The sequence below is a fragment of the Acanthopagrus latus genome, chromosome 2 (assembly GCF_904848185.1).
Source record: "Acanthopagrus latus isolate v.2019 chromosome 2, fAcaLat1.1, whole genome shotgun sequence".
Taxonomy (NCBI): domain Eukaryota; kingdom Metazoa; phylum Chordata; class Actinopteri; order Spariformes; family Sparidae; genus Acanthopagrus; species Acanthopagrus latus.
In genome coordinates this window covers 14,563,360-14,586,299 of record NC_051040.1, presented here as the reverse complement: position 1 = coordinate 14,586,299, position 22,940 = coordinate 14,563,360, and the positions used below count along the sequence as shown (strand labels likewise).

General features: G+C 41.9%; 3 protein-coding genes across 6 annotated transcripts; 2 read left to right on the top strand and 1 right to left on the bottom strand.

Moving 5' to 3' along the window:
• Positions 1-2,387: 2,387 nt before the first annotated feature.
• On the top strand, positions 2,388-4,513 carry zgc:162608 (uncharacterized protein LOC100037332 homolog). 2 transcript variants are annotated; one of them, XM_037085958.1, is made up of 4 exons: positions 2,388-2,517; positions 2,664-2,722; positions 2,810-2,900; positions 3,010-4,513. In XM_037085958.1, exons 2-4 carry the CDS (start codon positions 2,665-2,667, stop codon positions 3,854-3,856), a joined length of 996 nt encoding a protein of 331 aa, XP_036941853.1. In that variant the 5' UTR covers positions 2,388-2,517; position 2,664; the 3' UTR covers positions 3,857-4,513. The 2 variants fall into 2 exon arrangements, with proteins under 2 accessions (XP_036941853.1, XP_036941843.1); XM_037085948.1 differs by lacking the exon at positions 2,388-2,517 and having other exon boundaries at positions 2,537-2,722.
• LOC119012264 (zona pellucida-like domain-containing protein 1) lies at positions 4,506-14,384 on the bottom strand. 3 transcript variants are annotated; one of them, XM_037085925.1, is made up of 13 exons: positions 14,170-14,311; positions 8,005-8,067; positions 7,735-7,812; positions 7,325-7,443; positions 6,919-7,145; positions 6,631-6,821; positions 6,436-6,508; positions 6,247-6,344; positions 6,031-6,114; positions 5,770-5,941; positions 4,925-5,030; positions 4,805-4,828; positions 4,506-4,700 (listed from the first exon to the last, which is right to left on the bottom strand). In XM_037085925.1, exons 4-13 carry the CDS (start codon positions 7,416-7,418, stop codon positions 4,543-4,545), a joined length of 1,227 nt encoding a protein of 408 aa, XP_036941820.1. In that variant the 5' UTR covers positions 7,419-7,443; positions 7,735-7,812; positions 8,005-8,067; positions 14,170-14,311; the 3' UTR covers positions 4,506-4,542. The 3 variants fall into 3 exon arrangements, with proteins under 3 accessions (XP_036941820.1, XP_036941823.1, XP_036941811.1); XM_037085928.1 differs by lacking the exons at positions 7,735-7,812; positions 8,005-8,067 and having other exon boundaries at positions 14,296-14,384; XM_037085916.1 differs by lacking the exons at positions 7,735-7,812; positions 8,005-8,067 and having other exon boundaries at positions 14,170-14,261.
• Positions 14,385-14,476: 92 nt separating this feature from the next.
• laynb (layilin b) lies at positions 14,477-22,241 on the top strand. Its single transcript, XM_037085937.1, has 7 exons — positions 14,477-14,614; positions 16,924-17,230; positions 17,497-17,654; positions 18,625-18,669; positions 19,286-19,381; positions 19,939-20,056; positions 20,243-22,241. Exons 1-7 carry the CDS (start codon positions 14,542-14,544, stop codon positions 20,568-20,570), a joined length of 1,125 nt encoding a protein of 374 aa, XP_036941832.1. The 5' UTR covers positions 14,477-14,541; the 3' UTR covers positions 20,571-22,241.
• The last annotated feature ends 699 nt before the right edge of the window (positions 22,242-22,940 follow it).

The following is a 22,940-nucleotide window of genomic DNA, read 5'->3' as shown; positions in this document are numbered from 1 at the left end:
CTGGCAACAAAACAGAAATCAACTGGTGTAAAACTAAACAAAGCAGAGGCAACACAGGTTAACACTGAGTAGAGCACAGGACCGCAGGAAAGGTGAGACAGGAAAAACTGAATATACGCATTCATTGATGCTGATATCTCAGGGAGCAAAAAAGGGCTTATAAGTGAGTGAAGCCATGGCATCACATCACTGAGTAAGTACACTGCAGGCAATGTGAAACAACAACGGGACAAATGAGCTGTGAATTGAATTAACTGCCTGGGAAACACAGCCTACCAACTTCCGGACTTGGAGAAACTTCTGTTGGAAAAACTTGATTAGCCTTTTTTTTTTTTTTTTTTTTTTTCCACTCCCATACAGATGTCTGGACAAATTGGCAATTAGCAATGTTGCTGGAGGGAATGTGGAGAGATCAGGTTTGAGCTTGCTCATTTGCAACTGCAACAGGCAAATCTCAAAACTCTGGGTTTTAGGATCAGTAGGAACAGCCCACAGAAATAGCTGGGCCTCTGAAAAGGTCCACTGAACGGGCCAAAATGCTTTATTCCTCTCTCTCTCTCTCTCTCTCTCTCTCTCTCTCTCTCTCTCTCTCTCTCTCTCTCTCTCTGTCTCTCTCTCTGTAAGTATCACCATCATTCGTTTTCTCACAGGTGATAGTGGCACATTCACTGATTCTACCTTATGCCATGGGCCCCCTTCCCCACCCTTAATGTTCGGCCCTGTCAGTAACCTGCCAGATTCACATCATCTATCTTGGACGTATCCTTGACATGCTCAGTAAAGATGGCACCTCAAGGATCGTTGCAAAATAACTGGCTCCTGAAATCTGCTCTACTTCTGGCCTCTTTGTCAACACTGTGAAACAGCTTCTAGAACAGATGACCCACTCGATAAGAATTGTTAGCAAAAACTGTGTGAAAAAGCTGCTTTAATTTAACTAATGAGGCAGAATGCTCATGATTATTGTATTTACCAGGTACAGTGAGGCAAATCAGTCTTCATTTACTGTTCACCCCACGACCTTTCCTTTTATTTATGTGTCTTTTTGCAGTAATATGTAAAAAATATTCATGAATAAAATGTTTTGAAAATTTTCAAAAATATTCTCACACTCAAATTAGTGCCTGCGTGCACGTGCATTCATGCTTACATACAGCACGTGTAGAACTGGGCCTTCTGGTCGCACACGTGTTAACAGTGTACAATAAAGTGTAGGTGAAGACATTTTAGTCAGAAGAGGAAGATCTTTACTGACTGATAAACAGAATAAAGGACAACACAGTTTCATACTGTTTTACTTTGTTTATATTTGGCAGACCCTGCCACCTTTCTAGCTTAACAGTCTTCTAGGGACCTTATATTCCTCTTATAACAGCTTTGTTCATAAAATACTTTTAAATTCCTGTTGTAAAATTTAAAATTCTGAGTTTGAATTTCTTCTCCAAAACTACTTACTGCCCTTTTAATGTTGCTAACTGGCTGTTTTTTATGTACAGTAGCCAAAGTCTTAATCACTCCACTCTGTTATTGTATTTAAATAAATGTTGGACTTTGGATAATTGGAATAACCTACATATTTCATCATGGTCGCCGTGGACTATGATCCTCCAGTGACGCCTTGCTGCTTATCTAACTGAGCAGCAATAAACTTTCACCCACATTTACATGTCACTCGTGAAGAAAACCCTCCACATCACATTCATGAATACGCTGCAGGTTAATGAGATCATTGAGAACATGAGGCCATTTATTCAACAATGCAGACAAACAGATAACACGCAATGAATGAGCAAAAAGACTCGGCAATGCACTTCGCATTGACTCTCGCACTGAGTTCTGTCTTGTTTTTTTTTTTAAATCAGACGTGTTTACTCGGGCTGTTTTTGTCCTGACTGAAAGCACAAACACTGACGCTTTAAACTGATTGTCAAGCATCCAAAACAATCGCTGATAATCGAGGTTCTGTGATCTGCTGACTTTCTGGGTCGCTCTGATAAACTTCAAACTTCAACCATGTTCACTTTTTTTTATTCAGATTAAGAGTCCAAAAGCTTTGCAGATTTGCCGCAGTCTCTCTATATCATTATTTTAACAGCGTTTTTATCTTGTTTCAGTATCTTTATTCTCATTCTATCAGAAAAAAAAAAAAACTTGCAATACTTTGTTCCTTTGAAACACTTTCTGGTGGAGTCTTGTGCTCACTTGCATGACATAATGCCCTTAAAGCCGTGCCGCAAGAATGCTGATAAGTTTTATGACGGTTCACCTCTGTTTGTGTGTGTGTGTGTGTGTGTGTGTGTGTGTGTGTGTGTGTGTGTGTGTGTGTGTGCGTGTGTGTGTGTGTGTGTGTATTTGTGTGTAGCTCTGTGTGTGTATGCATATTGTGTTCTGTCGTCAGTGTGACCCTCCACGTGTTGACTGTTGACACAGGCAGAGTTTGGGCTGCCGCTCTGATAACAAGGGCCTTTATAAGTCAGAGGGGAGGAGAAGTCACTCCGCAGAAGCCCTGATCGTCAGGTAAAGACCTGCCACTTCTCACATATTGAGCTTTCTGTCTTGAGAGTGAGAGGGAAATGTATTGATGGAAATGTTCAGTATTTAGTTCAGTCACTTGTTCATTCTAATAAGATGTTCTCGTGTTTCCTTGATCTGTCCCTCCACAGAATGATGAACATGCATCTAAAAGTCATGATCTTTGTCCTGTCATTCTTGACAACTTCAGGTATACATCACTCCTCAAATGCTGTCTGATACCCTTGTGTTTGCTGTGCATTTCTCTTTTTAATGTATTTTTTATGTGTCTGTACAGCATTCCCTCTCAGGGAGAGCAGGGACGCAAACTGGACTGATTTGAAGGCCAACCAGGCTCATGATAAGACGGACCTCACAAAGGATGTGGAGTAAGTTGACCTCGCTAAGTACTGCTCAAGACAGTGGTTAAAGTCAAGGTGAAATATCTGAAGAGAATAGCGAAATGCTTTCTAAATGAGTGTTTTTGTCTTTACTCAGCAAAGTCTACAAGATCCACATAGACAGCAGCGACCTTTACAGCCAAGACGACCACAGTGGAAACCCTGTGGCAGAAGAGATGCAACGCAAGCTCAACATGGAGTCAGAGCGTCTGCGTGTCCGTCTGCGCCAAGAGTTGGCCGAGCTGCAGCAGAGGCTGTCCTCATCCCCGGCCCACCTCAGCTCCCCCCTGACCAGCATGAGAGAGCGCCTGGCTCCCCTCACCCAGCAGCTCCAGAGCTCTCTCAGCAGCAGCACCCAAGACCTGTGCGGCCAGCTGAGACTCTATCTGCAGGGCCTTGAGGCAGCAGAGGCCCAGACAGAGGCCGGTCCGGCTCTCTACCAGGAAGCCTTCCACTGGATGAGCCAATCCCTGGAGCACAGCAGCTCCAAGGTGGCCGACGTCATCAGCGACTTCCATACAAAAACTGTTGGGGAGATTGAACACCTGAAAGAGATGAGCGCTGGTGAGGAGGAGCTCTGGCAGGAAATTAGCTCCAGGTTGGGACAAGAAGTGAGTTCTCTCAGAGTGGAGGCACAGAACAGGGTCGGGGCTCTCAAAGCTGAGCTTGCTGCCCTGCTGGAAACTGCACAGCCTCATCAGGCTGACCTGACAGCCAGTATGGAGCGGTTCTGCCAAAATGCAGCTCTGCAGGGCCAAGTGTTTGAGGCCCGGATGGAGAGGCTGTTTCAGGGTCTGGAGGAGGAGCTGGAGGTCAAGGGAGCCTCCAGCCTGTCTGCTCCTTCTTCTTCCTCTTCATCTATACAGCCAGGCGACTCTTTGCAGGAGGACTTCTCAGTTAAACTCTCGGCTCTGATCGAAGACATTCTGCACTCAGTGCAGTGAAAGAGACAATTAAACTAACGTGATTCTTCTCTATGAATTTGGCTTGTTGTTTGAAATTGTCCCAGCAAAGTAAGTAGCGTGTAAATATTTTTGAATGTATGGTTTTGATTGATGTATTTGTTTCATTCTGTGTGTGAATGAATGTATAAATAAATGTCAGTATATATTTACTGAGCCATGTAAAAAGAGGCTGCTCTTGGAGAGTAAAGTTGATACAAATGATCATTTTTTTTTATGTCTTGAGATTTTTTTCAGAATATGCAATATAATTTAAAATACAGAGTGCACCAACACCAGTGTGATTTCAGACATTTTATTTATAAATCTGTACAAAATATAGAAAACAGGTTCGACTTTTAAACTGCAGAGTGTGATGTGCTGGAAAAAAATTATGATTATGTACAAGATACCGCAAAAAAACAACCATTACAAATGTATATATAAAATATATGATATAAAATACAGTTTTTTAATTGCTTCTGTAGTTTATGTTTCCTTTTTACTGACCATTAGGGGTTAACTGTTCCCTCACAACCAATAAATGACTGCCGAATGCAGGTGTAGACAGAAATAGTTACATAAGACGCCAGTGTATGTCCTTAGTTTCTACGGTCACCTAGTAAAGGGCCTTCGATTATCACTGAAAAATCAGTGTCAGAGTTGGTGTCAATTTGTCAGTCCACCTGTCAGTCAAAGGCATGAGGTAATCCTCCCACCCAGTAAAACTTCTTCAGGATGAACCAGCCTCCCAGAACAAGCAGGACGGCGGCGGCCGAGCCGAACACCACCCCCACCGCCAGGCCCGTCATGTCCACGCCATCTCCCTCTGATGCCGCGCCGCTACCTGCAGCACGCAGAGGGGGAGATTGATGAAAGATCACATTTAAGGTTGCTGTGAAATCCTCAAACACATCAACATGCATTTCATGAATAATCAAACATACTCACTGTAGGCTGCAGAATACGGCCTGTCTTTATTAGAAGGAGAAAAGAAAGAGAGTGAGTGAAACAGTCAGCTTCTTCATCACGGTTCACTGCAGCAGTGCTGCACTACATACTGGGACTTACCTTCATCGGCCACGTAAAGAGGTCCGACAGATACGGTGGCAGAATCGGTGGTTTCCTTTCCGAAAGGAGTCAGAGATCTTCTTCTTCTGTTGTTATTATTACAAGCCTAAAAAAAAAAACAGTCCAACTGGGTTTAGTTTGATTTGTCATATGATGTAAAACTAGCGCCTATATGATATACATCTTGAGGTGAAGAAATTATAGGGTTTGGGTTAGCTAGTGAGGGAAGAAGGAGAAAAACATTCTGATCTATTGTTTTTCTCTCCTGTGCTTATGACCCCAGAAGAGGTGAAAATAAGGATGAGCCAGCATGATTTACCTGTTTTAACGAATGGAATAAAGTAATATAGAAAAAATGGCCAAACTGTGTTTTTTGTTGTTTTGTATATATGGAAAAATATCATTCAGTAAAAACTTTCATTTTTTTCATGTAATGAACATGGAAGACAAAAAAAAATAAATGGATCAGACTTTTCTCTGTTGCCTCTCAGGGCTTCAGGGATTTTTGGTTTAAGCTGACAAATAAATCACAAAGAAGACAGATTTCAGGGGGGTTCAAGATGCCAAACACGAAACACAGCAGCCCTAATTCAAATCCATCCGAGGTTTGTGGCGGTTGTTTCGCTCTCCCATCTCTTTATCTACATTTCCTGTCATCTCCCCACTCTTCTTGTAAATGTTTCGCAACACATTTAAGCAACGTTATCATTAGCAACTCTTCTGTGTTTTGGGTTCATTGAGTCTGGCTCCTGAGATGCTTGACTGTTGAAGTTCTGTACATATATTCAGATCTTTGCCTTTAAAGGTTACTTTACTTTCACCAATGTCATGTGTACTTGACTTACAGACAGCAGCTCTTGACATTTGGTGGGCTCGCACAGTCTCAGTATGCAGTGCAGATAGATGCTGGACTTTGGCTGGTCACGGTGCTTGACAAAGCGGAACGTCTCGAAGTTAAACCGGGCGACCTTGGAAAGGCCGTTGCTTGTCATAGACGTCCTTTGGTCCACCACACAGCTATAGTGGAGAATTAGATATTAGTTTACACTTTCTTTAAAACTGACGTGGAGATGACTTCAATCTCACGCATATGTGTGCTCCCATACCCGATGAAGAAGTCGTGCTGCTCTCTGTTCGACACGTTGTAAGCAGAGGAAGTTGCAAAGCAGCGGTCCAGCAGTACATTGAAACTGAAAACAGGACAGCGGGCCAATGAGTTTGCCAAGAAATACACTGCGCTCATTTTTATATCAATATTTGTTTTCAGATAAACCGATTCACTACGAGCACACTCTCGTTCCAAGTGGGCCATGCATACTTACTTTCCTGTGAGGTTTTCAGCTTTGACCTCCACATAGATCCTGACTCGCAGGTCAAGTCCTGTTGTGGGGACCACTAACGGGTGGACATAGCTGCTGTCCTGGAGAAACAAGGGGTCAAGGTAGAGGAAATCGATATGAGAGATAGCTCAGGAGTGTGTCCGAGGCTACTCAATCCAACATTGTACTTACATTATAAACACCTATTTTCAGCGTGTCGATGAAGGTTCCGTTATTGTCTTTGGTCGCCACAGAAACAGAGGAACTAAAAAATAATGGAGAGGATAATCACTTTGTTTTCATGCACTCAGAGGTTTACTTAAATAGTAATCCTCCAAATATCGCGCAATGCATGCTTTTTTTTAACAAAGATGGTGAGGTACTCACGCCACAATCTGTGTGTTGTTGATCAGGTACTCCAGCGGGTAGCGGCAGGAGAAGTGATAGTACAGATCTGTGGAGTAGCTGATCAGCCCCTGGTCAGATCTGGGTGTGTCTATGTACCCAGTGATGATGACTGACTGGATACTCGAGAAGCCACTGAAGGGACCCGCCGGATCTGGGGTCTCATCCACAATCTGCATGAGACAACAAAAAACACAGCCATCGCAATGTCTTCCTCTACATTGCCACGTAACTCTAAATGGAGCGTTGAGTACGTAGATACTTTCTGACCTGCAGAGATTGACGACAGGGGTTATCCTGACTGTGGTTAACAGGGAGCTTGTAACGGATGATGGGAGGGTTCACACTGGTGTCGATAGAGCCCAGGCACTCCGTGGTGTTGTGGTTCCCGTTCAGAGCCAGGTCAGTGGTGTTGAAGCCTGACCACTGGGCCGTGCACAGGTTGATCTCCAGGGTGATCACACTGGTGCCACAGTCGACATTCAGGTCTGAGTTTTCTATCAAATATTGAGTTAAACCAGAAAATGCAACATTATGTTGACTAAAGTAATGGTTTTCTCTGAGTTTGAACATTGTTGGAAACATTTTGGGCTAATGCAAGCGCACAACTCAAAAAAATATATGACAAATGCCCAGCAGTTTTTTTAAACATTTGAATGCAGAAACAGTTTCCTACCTGGCGTCCGCTCATACACAGAGGAGCAGTTGTAGAGACACTGAGCAGGATGCAGCAGCGCCACCAGCAGAGGGAGGCAAAGGTAAAGAGTCATGCTGTCTGCAGGAGATTGAGGAATTCTGTATTGAGATGGGGAAAAAATACAATAACGATCATTTAAAAAGAAAAAAAAAAAGAAAAGAAATTAGCCCTGGAATAAGATTTTCAACACAGTCAAAGCAGATGCACTGAGAATGAGACTTTTCTTTCACAAAAAACATGAATTTGTAATTTATGTCACTGTAATTCAAGTGTCAAATTCTCCTGAAGCCCATTAGATTCCAATATTTCACTAAATCTCATCCACTGCAATTCAAATAATCTGACAATTTCCAACAGAGACCTCTGTGACAATCTGAGGAGGGTCTTACCTTAGCTGTTACCTGAGCAGGTGTCGCAGAGGTAGTCGTGCGGTGTAGCTTTTATAGATTGTGACAGACTCAGGACACCTAAAACCACAGAGGTGTGACTCTCAGGACCCTCCCTTCGACTAATTATAGACCACACATACACACACACACACACGCACACTTTCTCTGTGTTTCTACCGTGACTTCTCGTTTAGACGGCAGCAGCTCCTGGCAGAGTTTACTGTCAGATCTTAACCCGGCAGATTAATGTGTCAGTGGGATTTGACTCACATCCCTCAGGTCAACTACAGCTGCTGTTTCGAGTTTCCCTCCATCAGAAGTGATCATTGAGAGCTGGAGTGTGCAAGCAAATGAGGTTAAACTGCGATGTTATTTACATATTTACTGATAAGCAAACTTGGCCATAAATGTGTTACATGCATCACATATATTTCTCACAAAAATTCAGGGATCTTATGTAAAAACCTGCTGGCTCTTGCTAGTGCTTCTTTTATGACATACTAATTGTGATTATACCGTGTTGATTTCTCTTTTAATCAATAACTTAGATACTGCACTGCATTACAAACACATGAGAAAATCTCTTAACTCCCAAAAGAAAGGTGAATTTCCCAAGGTATAAAGATCTTTGCGCAGAGGTTCACCGTCTTGACTGAAGGATTCATGTCTTGAGCATAACACCGTGAATGCTTGAAAGGTGATCACGTTCGCCACAAGCTACGAAGCACTCAGCCAACCAGGACTCGCCTTTGTTAATTTCCCCTGCATGTCAAACCCTCTCCTCCATTGTCTCCACAGGTAGTCTGTGTACAGTAGCTATAGGCCACAACTGTTACTGCTCAACTGAGAAGCCCCATTGTTCCTCCAAACACAGGCAGAAAAAAGGAGCATCAGTGTGTTTGCCAAAGTGCCCATGGTGAGAGGAGACATTTGTCACACTATCCACGGATGCGTCACTCTTTGACAATCTCTTCAGTCCTCGCCTGCATGTAAGGGGTTTTACCTCCCAGAACGCCTGTTTGGAAACAACTCGTGGGCCATTCTTCTGCGCTCTAATCTCACTTCTCCTGTTCATTAAGCTTTTGATCCCTGATGCTGCAGGGTCGAGGATCATGTCTAGAAGATGATGCTCGTCCGTCCATAGGTCAATAGTTCAGGACCACCGATACCTTATTATGTAAACTGCTAAAAGCTTGAAGTTTACTGCACACAGTTGCCATTTCTGTCCAGTTTTGATGGATCAAAAGAAGGATTAAATGTTCCTTAATGAGGTGAGACAATGCTCCCACTTCGAATAAACTGAACAAATGACTTAAAAACCCAAATATGCATCAACATAAAGCTGAAAACAGGGTCTGTTGTTGGAGGATGGGAACAGAAAAGTGAATAATAACTACCTTATGAAAAAAGAAAAAAGAAGATGCCTACGATCCAACAGAACAGGGTAGAAAACTAAATTAAGATATCCACCCTGCCAGGATTATCGTGACAGTGAGCTGCCAGAACAACAGGTGAACATTGTTACTGGTTTCTTTCACCATTAGTGGCAATGGTCTCTGACATACAATCACATTAGGAAAACAATGAAAACAAGTCCCAGGGCAGGAGACGGATTTACTATTAAAAGAAAGAGGATACACTGGGAAGCTTGTGAGAAGATAGCACTGTACTCCGTGGGCACGTACAGTAGAGCAGAGATCATTAGTGGAGCTAATGACCCCCTAGGGTGTGAGGATAGCATATCGCTTAGATACAAACTGAGACGTAAAAGTGTTTCAAACTAGTTGCATCTCAGTGCTCTCGTGTTGCAGAAGAGAGTTCTTCTTGTGTGACTAATAATGTTATCAATGCTCTTCTTAAACCATGTAAATACAGAATCAGTTCGTATCATCTGCTGGTGAAAGAAGCATGCAGATCCTTTCATAAACAGCACAGTAATCCATCTTAATCCTGTATCCAAGATTAGCACTATATCCCTTTTAACATCCAACTAATCTTGGATTCGATATAAAACCGTGGGCCAAAAGTTATTTATCCAAAGGATCCCTCTGAAATAGAACAAAAAACAACACCATTAATGTAGTCACAACCCCTAATCACTGAGCAAGACCAACAATGATTGCAGCAAAATCGTAGAGAAAACATTGAAAAATTGCTGTCTCATCTGCCTTTCTCTTTTTTAAAGCCTTAGTCGGGTATTATTAAGGTTTGTTCATCATTATTTACCAAACTATGGAACTATGGAAATTAAACATCCAAAAAGAGAGCTGCAATCAAGATTTTACTGAGAAGTATTAGCAACATACATAAAGTATTAAAAGAAAAAGGAGTTGCTATGCAGAACAATAGCCCCTGCAACTAACACATCATTACAAAACTAACTGTTAATACTGATACATGATTGTGTGAGTAGCATAGCTGTTGTGGATACTTTATATAAAGTTATTGTAGGGTTAAAGAGCCACAACATGAATCTGAGAGGTCATGAGATGATTACTGGAAAAGGAAAGAAGAGAAAAACAAAGTATTCTTAGGACTTTCCTCTATCTGAAACACTAGATCATTTGAAGAGTTTTGTAAATGTAAACCATCTGTGAAGTTTGGAGGGGTAACTGGGCTCTTTGTTGAAACAACTTGAAACAAGAAATGCAGCCACGACCACACGCTGATTTTTATAAGTGGATTTAAAGAGGTGTAAAATGTTTAAAGAGGACTTATTCAATAGATTCAATATGTTTTCATATCAGCGTTTTATTCATATCTGTGACAGAATCTAAATAAAAATGGGTTTTTTTTAAGTTTACATTAATATTTGAGATCTGAATCTCACAGGATAAGGGATACGGTGAAGACCTGAGAGCTGCAATGACAGCCTTGTCCCGCATTAGAAAAGTGTGCAGTTAAAACAACCGGAGAGCTAAAGGAACAATGCTAAAATGTAAGGAAGAAAGAAAGCACTGAATTTGTCCAAAAATATCTATTATTTTGTAATTGTTAAACATCCTTGAAAGGAATAACACGGACAGAGAATTGTATGAAAAGGTGGCTGGAAATAATGTGGTCAAATTTCCCCCAGAGTGTTTCTTCAGTTATTATCTTTACTATTTGGGTTGATTGTTCAGTTTTAGCAGATGTTCTGTACTGTTATTGTCATTTCGCCAGTGGTTGTCAGTTTACTGAAGGGTAGAAAAACAGGTGCCTTAAGGAAAAAGGTCATAACTGGACTCTCAGTAACACAGCTGCTGCTGCTGCTGCTGCTTCTGCTGCTGCTGCTCGGCCTCAGCAGTAGTTTGGTGTCATCTGCTGGCCAAAATTAGAAAGACTGGCTGAAACGCCTTGTTGTTTGCTTCGAATAGACTCGTGATTCACTGCTGCGGAGTTCGTGCCAAGAAACACAACTTCCTCCACAACGAACCAACAGCACAGTGACAGCCATTGTCCGTGTGGTCCGCAGAGGAGCGCCAATAAACATCAATTCCAGTAAAGAAAAGTTGGAAGTAAAGAAGTATTAAATAATCTGGAATTAACAAATACATGACATAGTTTTCTTCTAAAGAATCATGTTTTACACTACAAGAACAAGAGCAAAGTGGTTAGACGCTCTGGGGAAACTTCTACAATGATTGTTCAAAATGATTGATTGCACCGTGAAACCTGTATATACGGTCCAACATTAAAGCCCTTCTGTGAAATGATCTCTGCTGTTTTCCTGTTTGGCACAAACCCATCTGTGAGCCTGCTGTCCAACGACGAACACACTGAGGACGTGCTAAAAGCTCAACAGGCGCCCGTGTTCGTGACACGCGATCGGTCACATCTCCTCATCACATGACAGACATTTGCGTGCACCGGCCAGTGATCAAATTAATGTTGGAGGCCTTGAAAGACCCAAACAAGGAGAAACCACACACACTCCACACTTGTGTTAGCGGCAGAGGGAGACAGATTGAGAGATGGCCCGGAGCCGGGTGGTCGACAACAGACCTGCACACAGAGAAACAGACTGTGTTTGTCCGTCCTCTCTGTTGATGGATGTTGTTAAACCAAAATCATGCAACACAGGAGGAGGATAAACTGCAGGCTGTGGCTGTAGTGGTCTTCTTTTAATGTAGGATTTATCCAGACTCAAATCTTACATTGTACGTTGTGTTGCAGTACTTGATACACTTACATGGGCCGCAGATACGGGCCGGTGATAAACAAACTATGGAAGTTGCGAGAGGCCAACATGGCAGAGCATCATTGTTGTATGTCCTCCGTTTTGTCCATGTTCTGCTACAGGTGTTCACTACTTGCATGATGATTTTTTTTTTCCATTATTCTCCCATGTGTTTTCAACATCTGTACATTTCAAAAACATTGTTTAAATCTTTAATGTTCAGTGGTGTTGAGAAAACTCTGTATCCTTTTGAAGGATCTATTTAATTAATTCAGTGTTTGATGACACTGCGTGAGTCCTGGTCAGTTGGCACGTTTGCTCTTATTTCAAAAAGATTTCCTAGCCTCTTATCTGGCAGGCTGAAACATTTCCCCCTTTATCTCAGGACCATAACAAACTTTTATACAAACGCGCCGTAGGTGAAAGTGTTAAGCGCCCTCCTTTTGCGTTTTCCCCTCCTCTTTTCTCTTCCCATCTCTCAGGTGCTGCTCATCAGGGAATTTGCCCTGCTTCAATATTTAACAGAGGCTGGAGGAGAAGAAGCTCTCTTCTTCCACAGACCAAGCAGTCCTCAGCTGGTGTTGTGTTTTCTTTTGTGGAGAGTGGTGTGGTAGTCCTGTTTACATGGCTTTGTTAGTTCAGTTTATGTAGTGTTTTGTTAGTTTGGGGAGGAACGATGTGTGTCTTATGGCCCACTGCGTGGCTGGCAGAGACTTCCTTCGTCTTTTTGTTCATTTTGGCCAGACCTCCAGACTCCCGTAGTTTGGGGTCATTCGGTAATTCCTTTTGTAAATAAACATACACTTGCTTTTGCAAACTTGTTCTCGGGTACGGCGTCCTTTTTAAATATGTTGCTGGTCGCAATGTAGAGCCAACTGTTTGTGTTGTTGTGGCGGTAACACCGAGGTTGAAGGTATTTTTATTATCCCCCAGACTGTTTTGTTGCACAGCAGCAGCCACATTACAATCAGGCAATAATAACCAAAAAACACACAAAAGAACGCGACTATAAATACAAAAATCAGCATACCGAGCCTCTAAAAGGCCAGTGACAGCAGGGAAGAACGAGTTTGTAAGTCTGTTGGTCCTCAATCTTGGTAAAAATATCTGTGGCCAGATGGAAGTGACATTAACTCTTCCGACATGACTGACTGGGCCTTTTTCAAAGTCCTTGTCTTGTACGGGGGAGTGAGGCCTAACATCTGACACAGCCACTTCATACTAACAGCTGCCACTACTGAGCCATTTAAAGCTACCTGACCGGTACATGCTGCTGAAACGAACATCAGCAACATCATTTAAATTACACAAGTTTTGAACTAAAAACAGATCTGATCAGAACAGATTCGGCTCTCACAAACTTGATGGCAAAAACTAGGGTGACAACAGCAACAACCACAACAACAACAACAACAACAACAGTACTTTTCAAACATAACTGCAGGCGACCGTTCCACTTCCTCAGCACTGTGACTTTCAGGGGAAAGTGTCAGTCTGGGGATTCTGCTGGAATAAGCAGCGTAAAAATGATTTATTGGCGTTGCGTAACACACATGACTTTTTCTCCCGACTCTTTCACAGCCATCCTTACTGTAAGCCCCAAATGCCTGGAAACCAAACCTAAAAGCAGCAGCGAACAGGAAGTACAGTCCTTTCCCCTTCCTCCTCCTCTTCCTGCTTTCCTGTTCCACGGGCAACCTCTCTCTCTCTCTCTCTCTCTCTCTCTCTCTCTCTGTCATCCTCCTCCTCTTTATCTTTTCCTTACTTCTTTTATGTCCTTGGTGTGTGTGTGTGTCTCACTCGCCTGGTGTTTTCTCTCTGAGTCAGTTTCCTTTTAAATGCTTACGACTGCTTTTAACTGGAGATTTTGGATGTGAGGGTCGATTAGCTTCACATCACATGAGGTCAGCATGTTTACCAGACAAAGAGAGAAAAAAAAAATTGGGTAGGAAAAACTGAGTCGCGCTGCTGAGTTTTTTTGAAGTCCAACTTGTGTCTGTTTCTGTTTTCCTCGCCTGATTTTTTTCTCCTCCGAGCTATTTCCCCCCCCCAAGACGGCTACTCAATCTGTGTGTGTGTGTGTGTGTGTGTGCAGTGATATAAGAATGAGAGATACTCATTCTCTGTTTTAACACAGGGTGCATGATACAGAGCGTATGCACAAAGAACTCCATTCACTGCATTATAATGGCATTACTATATGTGAAATGAGATTTGGTCTTAATTTGGTTTCAGGGCTGCACACTGACTGACTGCACGAATGCACAGATTCTTACCTCTGGTGGTTGGAGTTTGACTTCCAGAGAGGAAACAAAAAGAAGCAAAGAAAAGCAACATTTCTTTGTGTTTTATAAAGCATTAAAAACATTGGGGAAAAAAAAATCTTGGACTAACTCACTCACAAGATTTCTTTCTTTTTTTCCTTTCTATTTTTCCCCCCTCTCTCTCAGTCAGACGCCATATGCACGCCTTCACCAGTCGACCCACTTTTTAGGACTGGACGGACTCTGCTGCTGTCATCAAGCCTCGTTAGTCTGTTGTTTTAACGAAGCCTGAAGTTTTTTGGGTTTTTTTTTTTTTTTCACGACTTTTGATCACATGATTTGAAGAGTGGTCGTCCTTGCACACTCGTGGTGAACATGTAAGAGATGGATTTTATGAAGCTGTTTGGCACCGTTATCGCCGTCTTGTTCCACCCCGGATCCGCGTCTAAAATCAATGGTAAGAGAAGGAACAGAGAGAGAGAGAGAGAAGAAGAAGAATCATTTTTGCTTTGACAAGAAGTTAAGACTTGGCTGTGTTTCTCTCCGAGAAAGTTTGCATGCGGCGCTAAATGAGGGTTTGCGTTTGGAGTTTCGTGTTTTCTTCGGTGATCCAAGGTGACGAGATTAAAAACAGAGAAGCCCGAAACCCAACGTATGTTGATGAGGATGATGATGATGATGATGATGATGATTATAAACAGGCTGCGGGCGGACTCGACACAGCAGCACAGGCGTGATGTGATGGAAAAATGATCATCGACAGCCTGTTTATGATTCAGATCACTGATATGAAGTCAGGAGGTTGCACAGCTATGCAGCCGGCTATTAACTGCAACAGAAGCATCTTCTGTAGGAGGCTAGACAGTCTTATGTAACAGATTTATAGAAAAGGACTACTTTTCAATCCCTCTGTAAGGCTAGTCGACTTTATTTATACAGTGACATAAAGCAGCTAAAGGGGTTATGCACTAAATCAACTAAAAGACCCTTAAAAGAGGAGGAAAAGCGCTTTAAACCTTCTGTTACTTGACACAAAAGCAAAAATAGACAGTTGTGCAAGTGTGATCAGTCAAGAATTACTTTTGGGAGGCCACATCTTTGAGGTACCTTTACACAAGTTTTCCCATTTCTTTTACCTCAATACTTCCATGTTGGAGGCAAGTAATGAACTTCTCACTCCACCACATAGATTCTGCAACGCTAGTTACAAGTTACTACTGCAGAAGAGTCGAAGAGTGCACATTTTTAAAATGAATTTGTTAATAGAATAAGGGGGGGAAAAAAACAACCACTAAGCACCGTATTTAGAGAATTGCTGATTATAAGTCTAATAATCGTCCAGGCCGATAATTGGTAAGCACACATATACAATTTATATACATGTAAATATATGTATCAGTCCTCTTCCCAAACCCTCAGGAACAGCAGCAGGCTTTGAAGCCAATGTTTCAGTGGCCAAACTGTGTTATTACGTCGCCTGATGCACCTGGGGCCCAAGACTACCTTGTGGATAAAGCCACAGTAGAACAGTGGGTACATTTATTTTTAGTGTAACACCCTGCAAAAATGCCTCGCTTGACCATCACAATTTGAACCATTCAGTCCAATAACATTTGGAAAGTCAGGTTAGCCGTATGCTAAACTGGAAGTTAGCCGAGTTCAGTCGAAGTAAGACTCTAGTTCACACACTCTGTGGGCCCCACAGCGCAGGAGAGCTGGGTAAGTTTCTAACAGGGAAGTCAGGCTTTTTCAGGCTTCGTGTGCCACTGAGCAGCTTTCATAGGAACAAGCCGAGCTAAGCTTCCGATGGTGGATCCAGGTTTTCCTTGTTATATCAATGTTTCCACATAATCTGCCAATTTGCGTAGCCATGTTTCTACGGTAGCCCCAACGGACAAGACACTCTCGAGAGAGAGAGACCTTCTTGTTTTTTTGTGTTTTTAGTGGGCACTATAGGAGAGGATGAGATGAGGGGTATTCAGTTGGTTATGAAATGCAACCTCACCATAGATGCCACTCACTCGCACACACTGGACCTTTAAGGAATCACAAGAAAAAAGGGGGGGGGGGTAGGGGACCACAGGTTCGATCCAATTGTCAGTCACTTTATTGTCAGATTTGAAAGTATATGCATCATACCTCATGTTTATATATCACCTGAGGCTTAAAACAATAAAGACCTAGTCCTAATCCACACACTTCTTGCCGCCCCAGTAGGTCAATAGGTTGGGCGTCCTTCCCATGTATAGAAGCTGTGTTCCTGCTGCAGCGACCCAGGGTTTGATTCCATCCTGCAGCTGTTAACCTCGCATCATCCCCCTTCTCTCATTTCCTGTTATCTCTCTAACCTGCCCAATCAATAAAGCCGTCAAAGGCCAAAGAAATACTTGAAAATAATAATTAACACACTTCAGTCGATAACTCATTGTGCCACCTCCGCTGCACTTCAGACTCACATATTTATAATGTTTATTTTCCTTGTCCGTCATAGTGCAACAGAGCATCAAAACTGTTTTGATTGGCACAAAACCGGTGTGGATAAAAAACTTTTTTTAAAGCCCTTTAAAACATAGGTTTTATACTGTATTTTCACTACCATGTGGTTTGCTCGACCCACGTTGCAGGAAAATGTGACCAGACTCTGGCAAAATATTCCGGTTCGTAATTAGTATGTGATACTGTAACATGGGTGCAACAGGAAGTCTTCAGAAAACTGCGCTGCACTTAACATATTGTTATCTTTCTGACACTGACTGTGGTGGCCAGGCCAAAAGATCTGCCGGCGCGGGACAGAGCGCCCATGCTACATGGTGTCCTACATCGAGGACAGCAGGCGGAGGCTGACGTTCGAAGATGCCAGGCAGGCCTGCTGGTTGGATGGAGGCGAGCTGCTCAGCATCGAGAGGGAAAGCGAGCAGCAGCTGGTTGAGAGGTTCATACGGCAGCTGCAGGCGGGAGATGGAGACTTCTGGATCGGGCTCCGTCGCAGCCCGCTCCACCACAGGGCCGGGGCAGTAAGCCCAGTGTGCCCGTCGCAGTACTATTGGGTGGATGGAAGCACAGCTAAGTACAGGTCTTTCTCAGTTTTCTAAGCATCTCGCTCTTCTTGTGTGAATGTTTCATCGATGTTCCACGAGTGCACAGAAAGAGGAATGAAAAAAGAGGCCGTAGTGAGTTATGACTTGGAAATGTTTATTGGATTAAGGGATGCTTGTGTGGGAGTGATGGAATGTCTTCAGTCCTTTGCAGAATTTGCAGAAATCAGACACAAAGCACAACAGTAAAATGCATATTTAAAACACGATTCAAGTCTAAACCTGTGCGTCGTGTTTGCTGCAGGAACTGGCACTGGGATGAGCCATCGTGTGGTGCTGAAATGTGTGCGGTTCTGTACCACCAGCCCTCTGCACCACCTGATGAAGAAGGTCATTTCCTGTTCCAGTGGAATGATGACAACTGCAACTCCAAGAACAACTATGTGTGCAAATACCCAGAGGGTGAGCCCGCTAGATCACAGACACTGTGCTGTTGTATCTGGCTGCTCAGTGCTGGGAATTGTTGACATATGGCACACACTCTGGTTTTATTTGGTTCTGGAATCCACAAATTCTGAACTTCATCTTCCGAAGTCCATTACTAAAATGTGGTCACTGTTGTCATCAGTGAGAACCAATCAAGTAAAGTGCAGGGGGTTTTTTTTTATGTCGGTGGCCTGGATTTCTGTTGTCCTTTGCTCCCTGGCAACCTGAAATCATATATTGGCCTGGTTTATTTTTTTCAACTTATTATCTCCTTGTGTTCATTTAAAGGAGTTCACCCAAAAAAGAAATTTCAGTCATTATCTTCTCAACTCTGTGTCGATGGAAGCTCAGGAGAAGTTTCATGATCTGCCAAACATTTCCGGAGCATCAAAGAAAAAAAAAAAACAGCACCACAGCATTCTTCTAAACAGCTGAAGTAGAAGGGCCCTAGTTCTAAAACATAAAGAAAACAACTTGAACAAACTTGATTGTGCATTGAGGGTATAAATAATGCCTTTTAAAATCAATTTGGGATCTCAGAGCTTCTGGAGATGTGGATTACGCCGAAAGAGCTCTTCCCCCCCCCCCCCCCATCTACTTAAGTAGTTTAGGAAAATGTTAATACACTGTTTTTCTGTGAAGCTCCAGAAATGTTTTGTGGATCGAGAATCTAGATAATGATTGATGTTTCAATTTTGGATGAACTCTTTCAACTTTTTAGCTGTGAGTTTAGTTGATTAATTTTACTTCCTTTCTCTGATCTAATGGTTCTTCCCGGTGTTTTCTTCACTTTCTTTTTAAATGCCTTAAGTATATCGTTTTGTTTTTTTTTATTAGTTGGGTAAATCAGCATTCATGACATACTTCAACACACATGTGCGCTCTGTAAAGATGGTTGAATTGCTGAATAGTGTTAACTCTCTTGCTTCTCTTCATCTTTCTACAGTTAAAGTACCAGTATTTACCGAGGAAAGGAACACAGCACATGCAGGTACAACATGCCCTTGACCACCCATCACATACTGTCCGTGACGTTTCTGTGGGATTCAGATAACAAGTGACTGCAGATGTGTTTATACTTAGATTAAGAAGTCAGACTAAACCACTACGTCACTACTTTTTATCGCTCTCCTTAAGCAGCGAATTTGTCACCTTCCTTTTATGTAAACAACGATTTCTAGTGGTCATAATAAACATTGCATAACGGCTTGTTGACTTTGTATAATCTGTAAATGACATGTGTCCAAGAACAGCACATGTAGGATGTGCTTCTCCTCATAGCAAGATTCAAGGATAGATGTTATTCAGGAAAAGACAGGCAACATTTTACAAAAGTGAGGAAACACTAATATGCGACACATATTCTCATACATTCTGTATGACTTCAAATTAGATGCTTTAGTTACATTCACATAGAGGTGCAGCAAATACATTTAATCAGGTAAATTTCATATAGGCAGGGACAATGTATATAATATTTTAATATTCCAAATCTTGTTTTCCTTCAGAAGAAATGAGTTAAAATACACTATGATTAGATAAACAATCTCATTTGTTTGTCCTCATCTGCAGCTGATGATGTTTTATTTGTTTTCTGATCTCTACAGTTCCTGCTCCAGTGCCAACTCTGAGGCCAAACATATTCTCAACGAGGCCTACAGAAAGTGACGAGAGGATAAATATAGGACTACCCGAGTCATCAGGTAAGAAAAGGGAAAAAAAGCCCTCTGGATACTTAGAGTCAACACTGAAACGATACACTGACCACATGGAGGGCATTTTCTTCTGACACCATGGTCAGGGTGGGAAGCTGAAATGTTGTACAGCTGTTTCAGGTAGCAAGTCACATAAATATAGGAAATCTAACGTACTGGATGGACATCAGGCAGTATTTTCAGGTAAAACAACATTTGAAAACCCATTTGCTTCTTAAACAACATCCAACGTTAGCATCCAACCCAGCTAACATTTAGATAGTTTTACACACTAAAATAAGAATGTTCTAAATTGATTCTAAACTGTCAGTGCACATCTTGGGCACATTGATTTAAACCCAGAAGTGAAACACACTGGATGTTATCAGAAGGTAATATTACCTAAGAAGTGCAGCTAATGGGTTATCAAATATGTTGTTTTAACCTCTACGTGAAAGGAAAATGGCCACCTTGTGAATATGGCCCCATGGCAATTTAAGGACAAAAGTCATATTCAAACGTCATCTCAAAAGAAGTAATGCCAAGTGATAATCTTTCCTTTGCAGTATCTCTCTCAGACAACTCCCTTTATATTTCCTACATCCTTTGTGCAACTATTCCTGCTCTGCTGCTGCTGGTGTTTGCAGCTGCTGGATTCTTCTGCTACAGACATCATGCGAAGAGGTAACGGCAGAAAAGTATAAGATATTTAATTTGAAAAAAAAAACAACAACAATCTGCTGTACACTGTGTGTCTGCAGGTGTTGGGAAATGTCTCACGTTTGGTGTTAAATGGTCATTTCACTGATGATTAAACCACGTTGTGATGGCCCTCCTGGGCTCTTTAATTATTTTGTCTTTTATATTCAGGAGGAAGACAGAAACACAGAGCCATCTCAGCAGATCAAAACCAGGGATGTCAACAACAGCCTCACCTTATGCTGTACCAGGACCATATGCCTATAGTGACGTTACCAAACTGCCTCACACTGCTCTGGACAGCAGCATGCTAGCAGACATCATGACAAAGTACCCCCGTGCACCTTCCCCAGACTCCCAGTGTGACGATTATGAGAATGTGTCATGTGCAGACAGGGAGAGCGGCTTTGTAACCAATGACATATATGAGACCTCTAAAGCTCAGAGCCGGCGCTGCCGTGGTCAGGCAGGTTGGGTGGAAAATGAGATCTACGGATAACACTGCTGAATATGACCCAGCTAGACAGAGGAACACGATGTTCTCCATCCTTTTCTGCATGTACACCGCCTGGTTACGTGTGAGATTCAGGATTACTAAACACGTGGCTGTGTTGGCCTTGACGTGGGTTATTTGAATATATATCTCTCAGCTGTGTGTGTCTCCAGTGATGCATCCTGAGCATCTAGCATTCAAATTTGAGAGTCAGATTATGTGTAATTAAAAGCAGGGTTCCCCCAAAATGTTTGTGCTGCGACGACAACTTCCCAGAAACAGAACAAATCTTACAAGAGAATTCTTAAATTGTTGATCTAATTTTGAATCTGTGCATGGCATACATTTGGGTTCAAGAGTTCTGAAAAAGTTATAATATATTTGAATGTTTTTAATCATTTTGTTATTAAAACTGAGACGAAGAATCTACAGCGATGCTTGTAGCTCTGTGAGGCTGTGTTCAGAGGATATATCCAGTCATTGTCTACCTTTACTCAGCCCCATTCAGACAGAAAGTCAGGTGAACAGTTTTGCAATATTGTCACAAACAACTGAAGTTGCTTAAAAAGCATCTGAAAAAAAAAACAAATTAAATGGCTCCAAACAGCTCGTCCAGTTTAATCCAACTCCAATAGAAATCTCAGATTGATTTGAAAAGAAGTTATTTACACCCTCGACTGGCCCACTTTAGACTGATGCTAACGCTTTCAGCTTAGCAGCTATATGGATACATACAACTTCTCACAAATTTAGGACAAAGCCACAATTCAGCAAGTTTGGCGTCAGCTATCTCCTTGGACAATTCAGTTTCTTGCTGTCAAAGCCTTTGTATTTCATTTTCACATTCAAGTTATACTTCCACATGAAGTTTAATCGAATTGTGTGATCATGAAAAGAAAGCTGACATGGAGCACCTGAAGAAGTTCTCCTGCACTATGGGAAGGAAAACATGTAAACATGCGGGTCCACTGTGGGTTTGCAGTATACCCACTGGGTATACCCATAATAGGGGGCCCACGTGAGTCTGCATTTCACTCCAGAAAAGGCCCACAGTTGGCTGCCCACACAGTGGGCATACTGGGTACATTGTGGGTTTATTGCCACCAAACTGGGTATACTGTGGGTTTACTGTGGGCGTAGTGGGAACACAATTCTGAGACACACGCTAAGAAAAAGATGATAAGGAAGAGTTTAAGATTTAACTCGTAATAGAAATGATTGTTTGCTTTTCATCTTGAAATGTCTTTCCTCTAAAAAAAGAAAGAAAAGAAAAAGGGAGCATAATTGATGTGTTTTAATGTAAATTTATACTGAACAAATGTATAGTGGCATACTGCTCCAGTGTCCCTTCGTGCATGTTCTGTGGTGTCCTGCTTTGAATCTACATTATGGTATGACAAAATCTGGACTCAAAATATAACTCTGAATGCATGTGCAGAATAATACTAATCATACTGAGAGTAGCAGTAATAATCTAAGAGACATGTGTTTTTTTTTACTATGCATTCATTGCAAGAGAGAAACACCTGTATGTATCCAGGTGAGAGTACAAGTCATTTAGGATATTCAATATTAAATAAAAGTTTGACATTATGGTTTGAATGCTAAATAAAATGTCATTTCCTTTATGTCGAACAGGGCAAGGACCACACAAACACAGTAAACACACAAAACAAGGCTGATTGTGTGCTCCTTTTTGTACTTACGGCCATGCCTGAAAAAAAAAAAATTTTTTTGTCCAGACCATTGCATGGAGTGATTGACACAGTATACAATACTCACACCTCATTTGCTGGGCATGTTTGCTGCATAAAGTGTAGATTTTGGCTTAGATAGGATGTAAATAAAGAAATCAGTTCAAATCAATTTGGGATCTCAGAGCAGCCAGAAACTTGGATTATGCTGGGCAAGCTGAATGGAGACATTTTTTAAATTATTTTTGTACATTTGATAAAAAGTTTCCTGCTGTTTAGGAGAATGCTGCAACAGTGTTTTGCTGTGAAGCTCCAAAAATGATTTGTGGACTACGCAACTTTATCTGACTTTCCATCGGCATGGGAATCGTGACATTATGACTGAATTTTCCGTTTTGGCTTAACTGTTCCTTTAAGCGCAGTGGTACTTTGAGCTAAATGCATCAGTGTGCTAACATGCTCACAAAAGCTAAGATGCTAATGTTTAGCATGTATAATGGATAACACTTTATATTAAGGTACTTGAAAGAAGTGTTAGTTAATATTCAATAAGGCTCGTATAAGATGCATATTAACATTGCTATGTTTTATTAATTGGCTGAGTCTTTACTGCAGTGGTGCAGGTTCGATTGCAGCTGGGCACCTTTGCTGCATTTCATATTGTCTCTTTACCCCTTTCCTG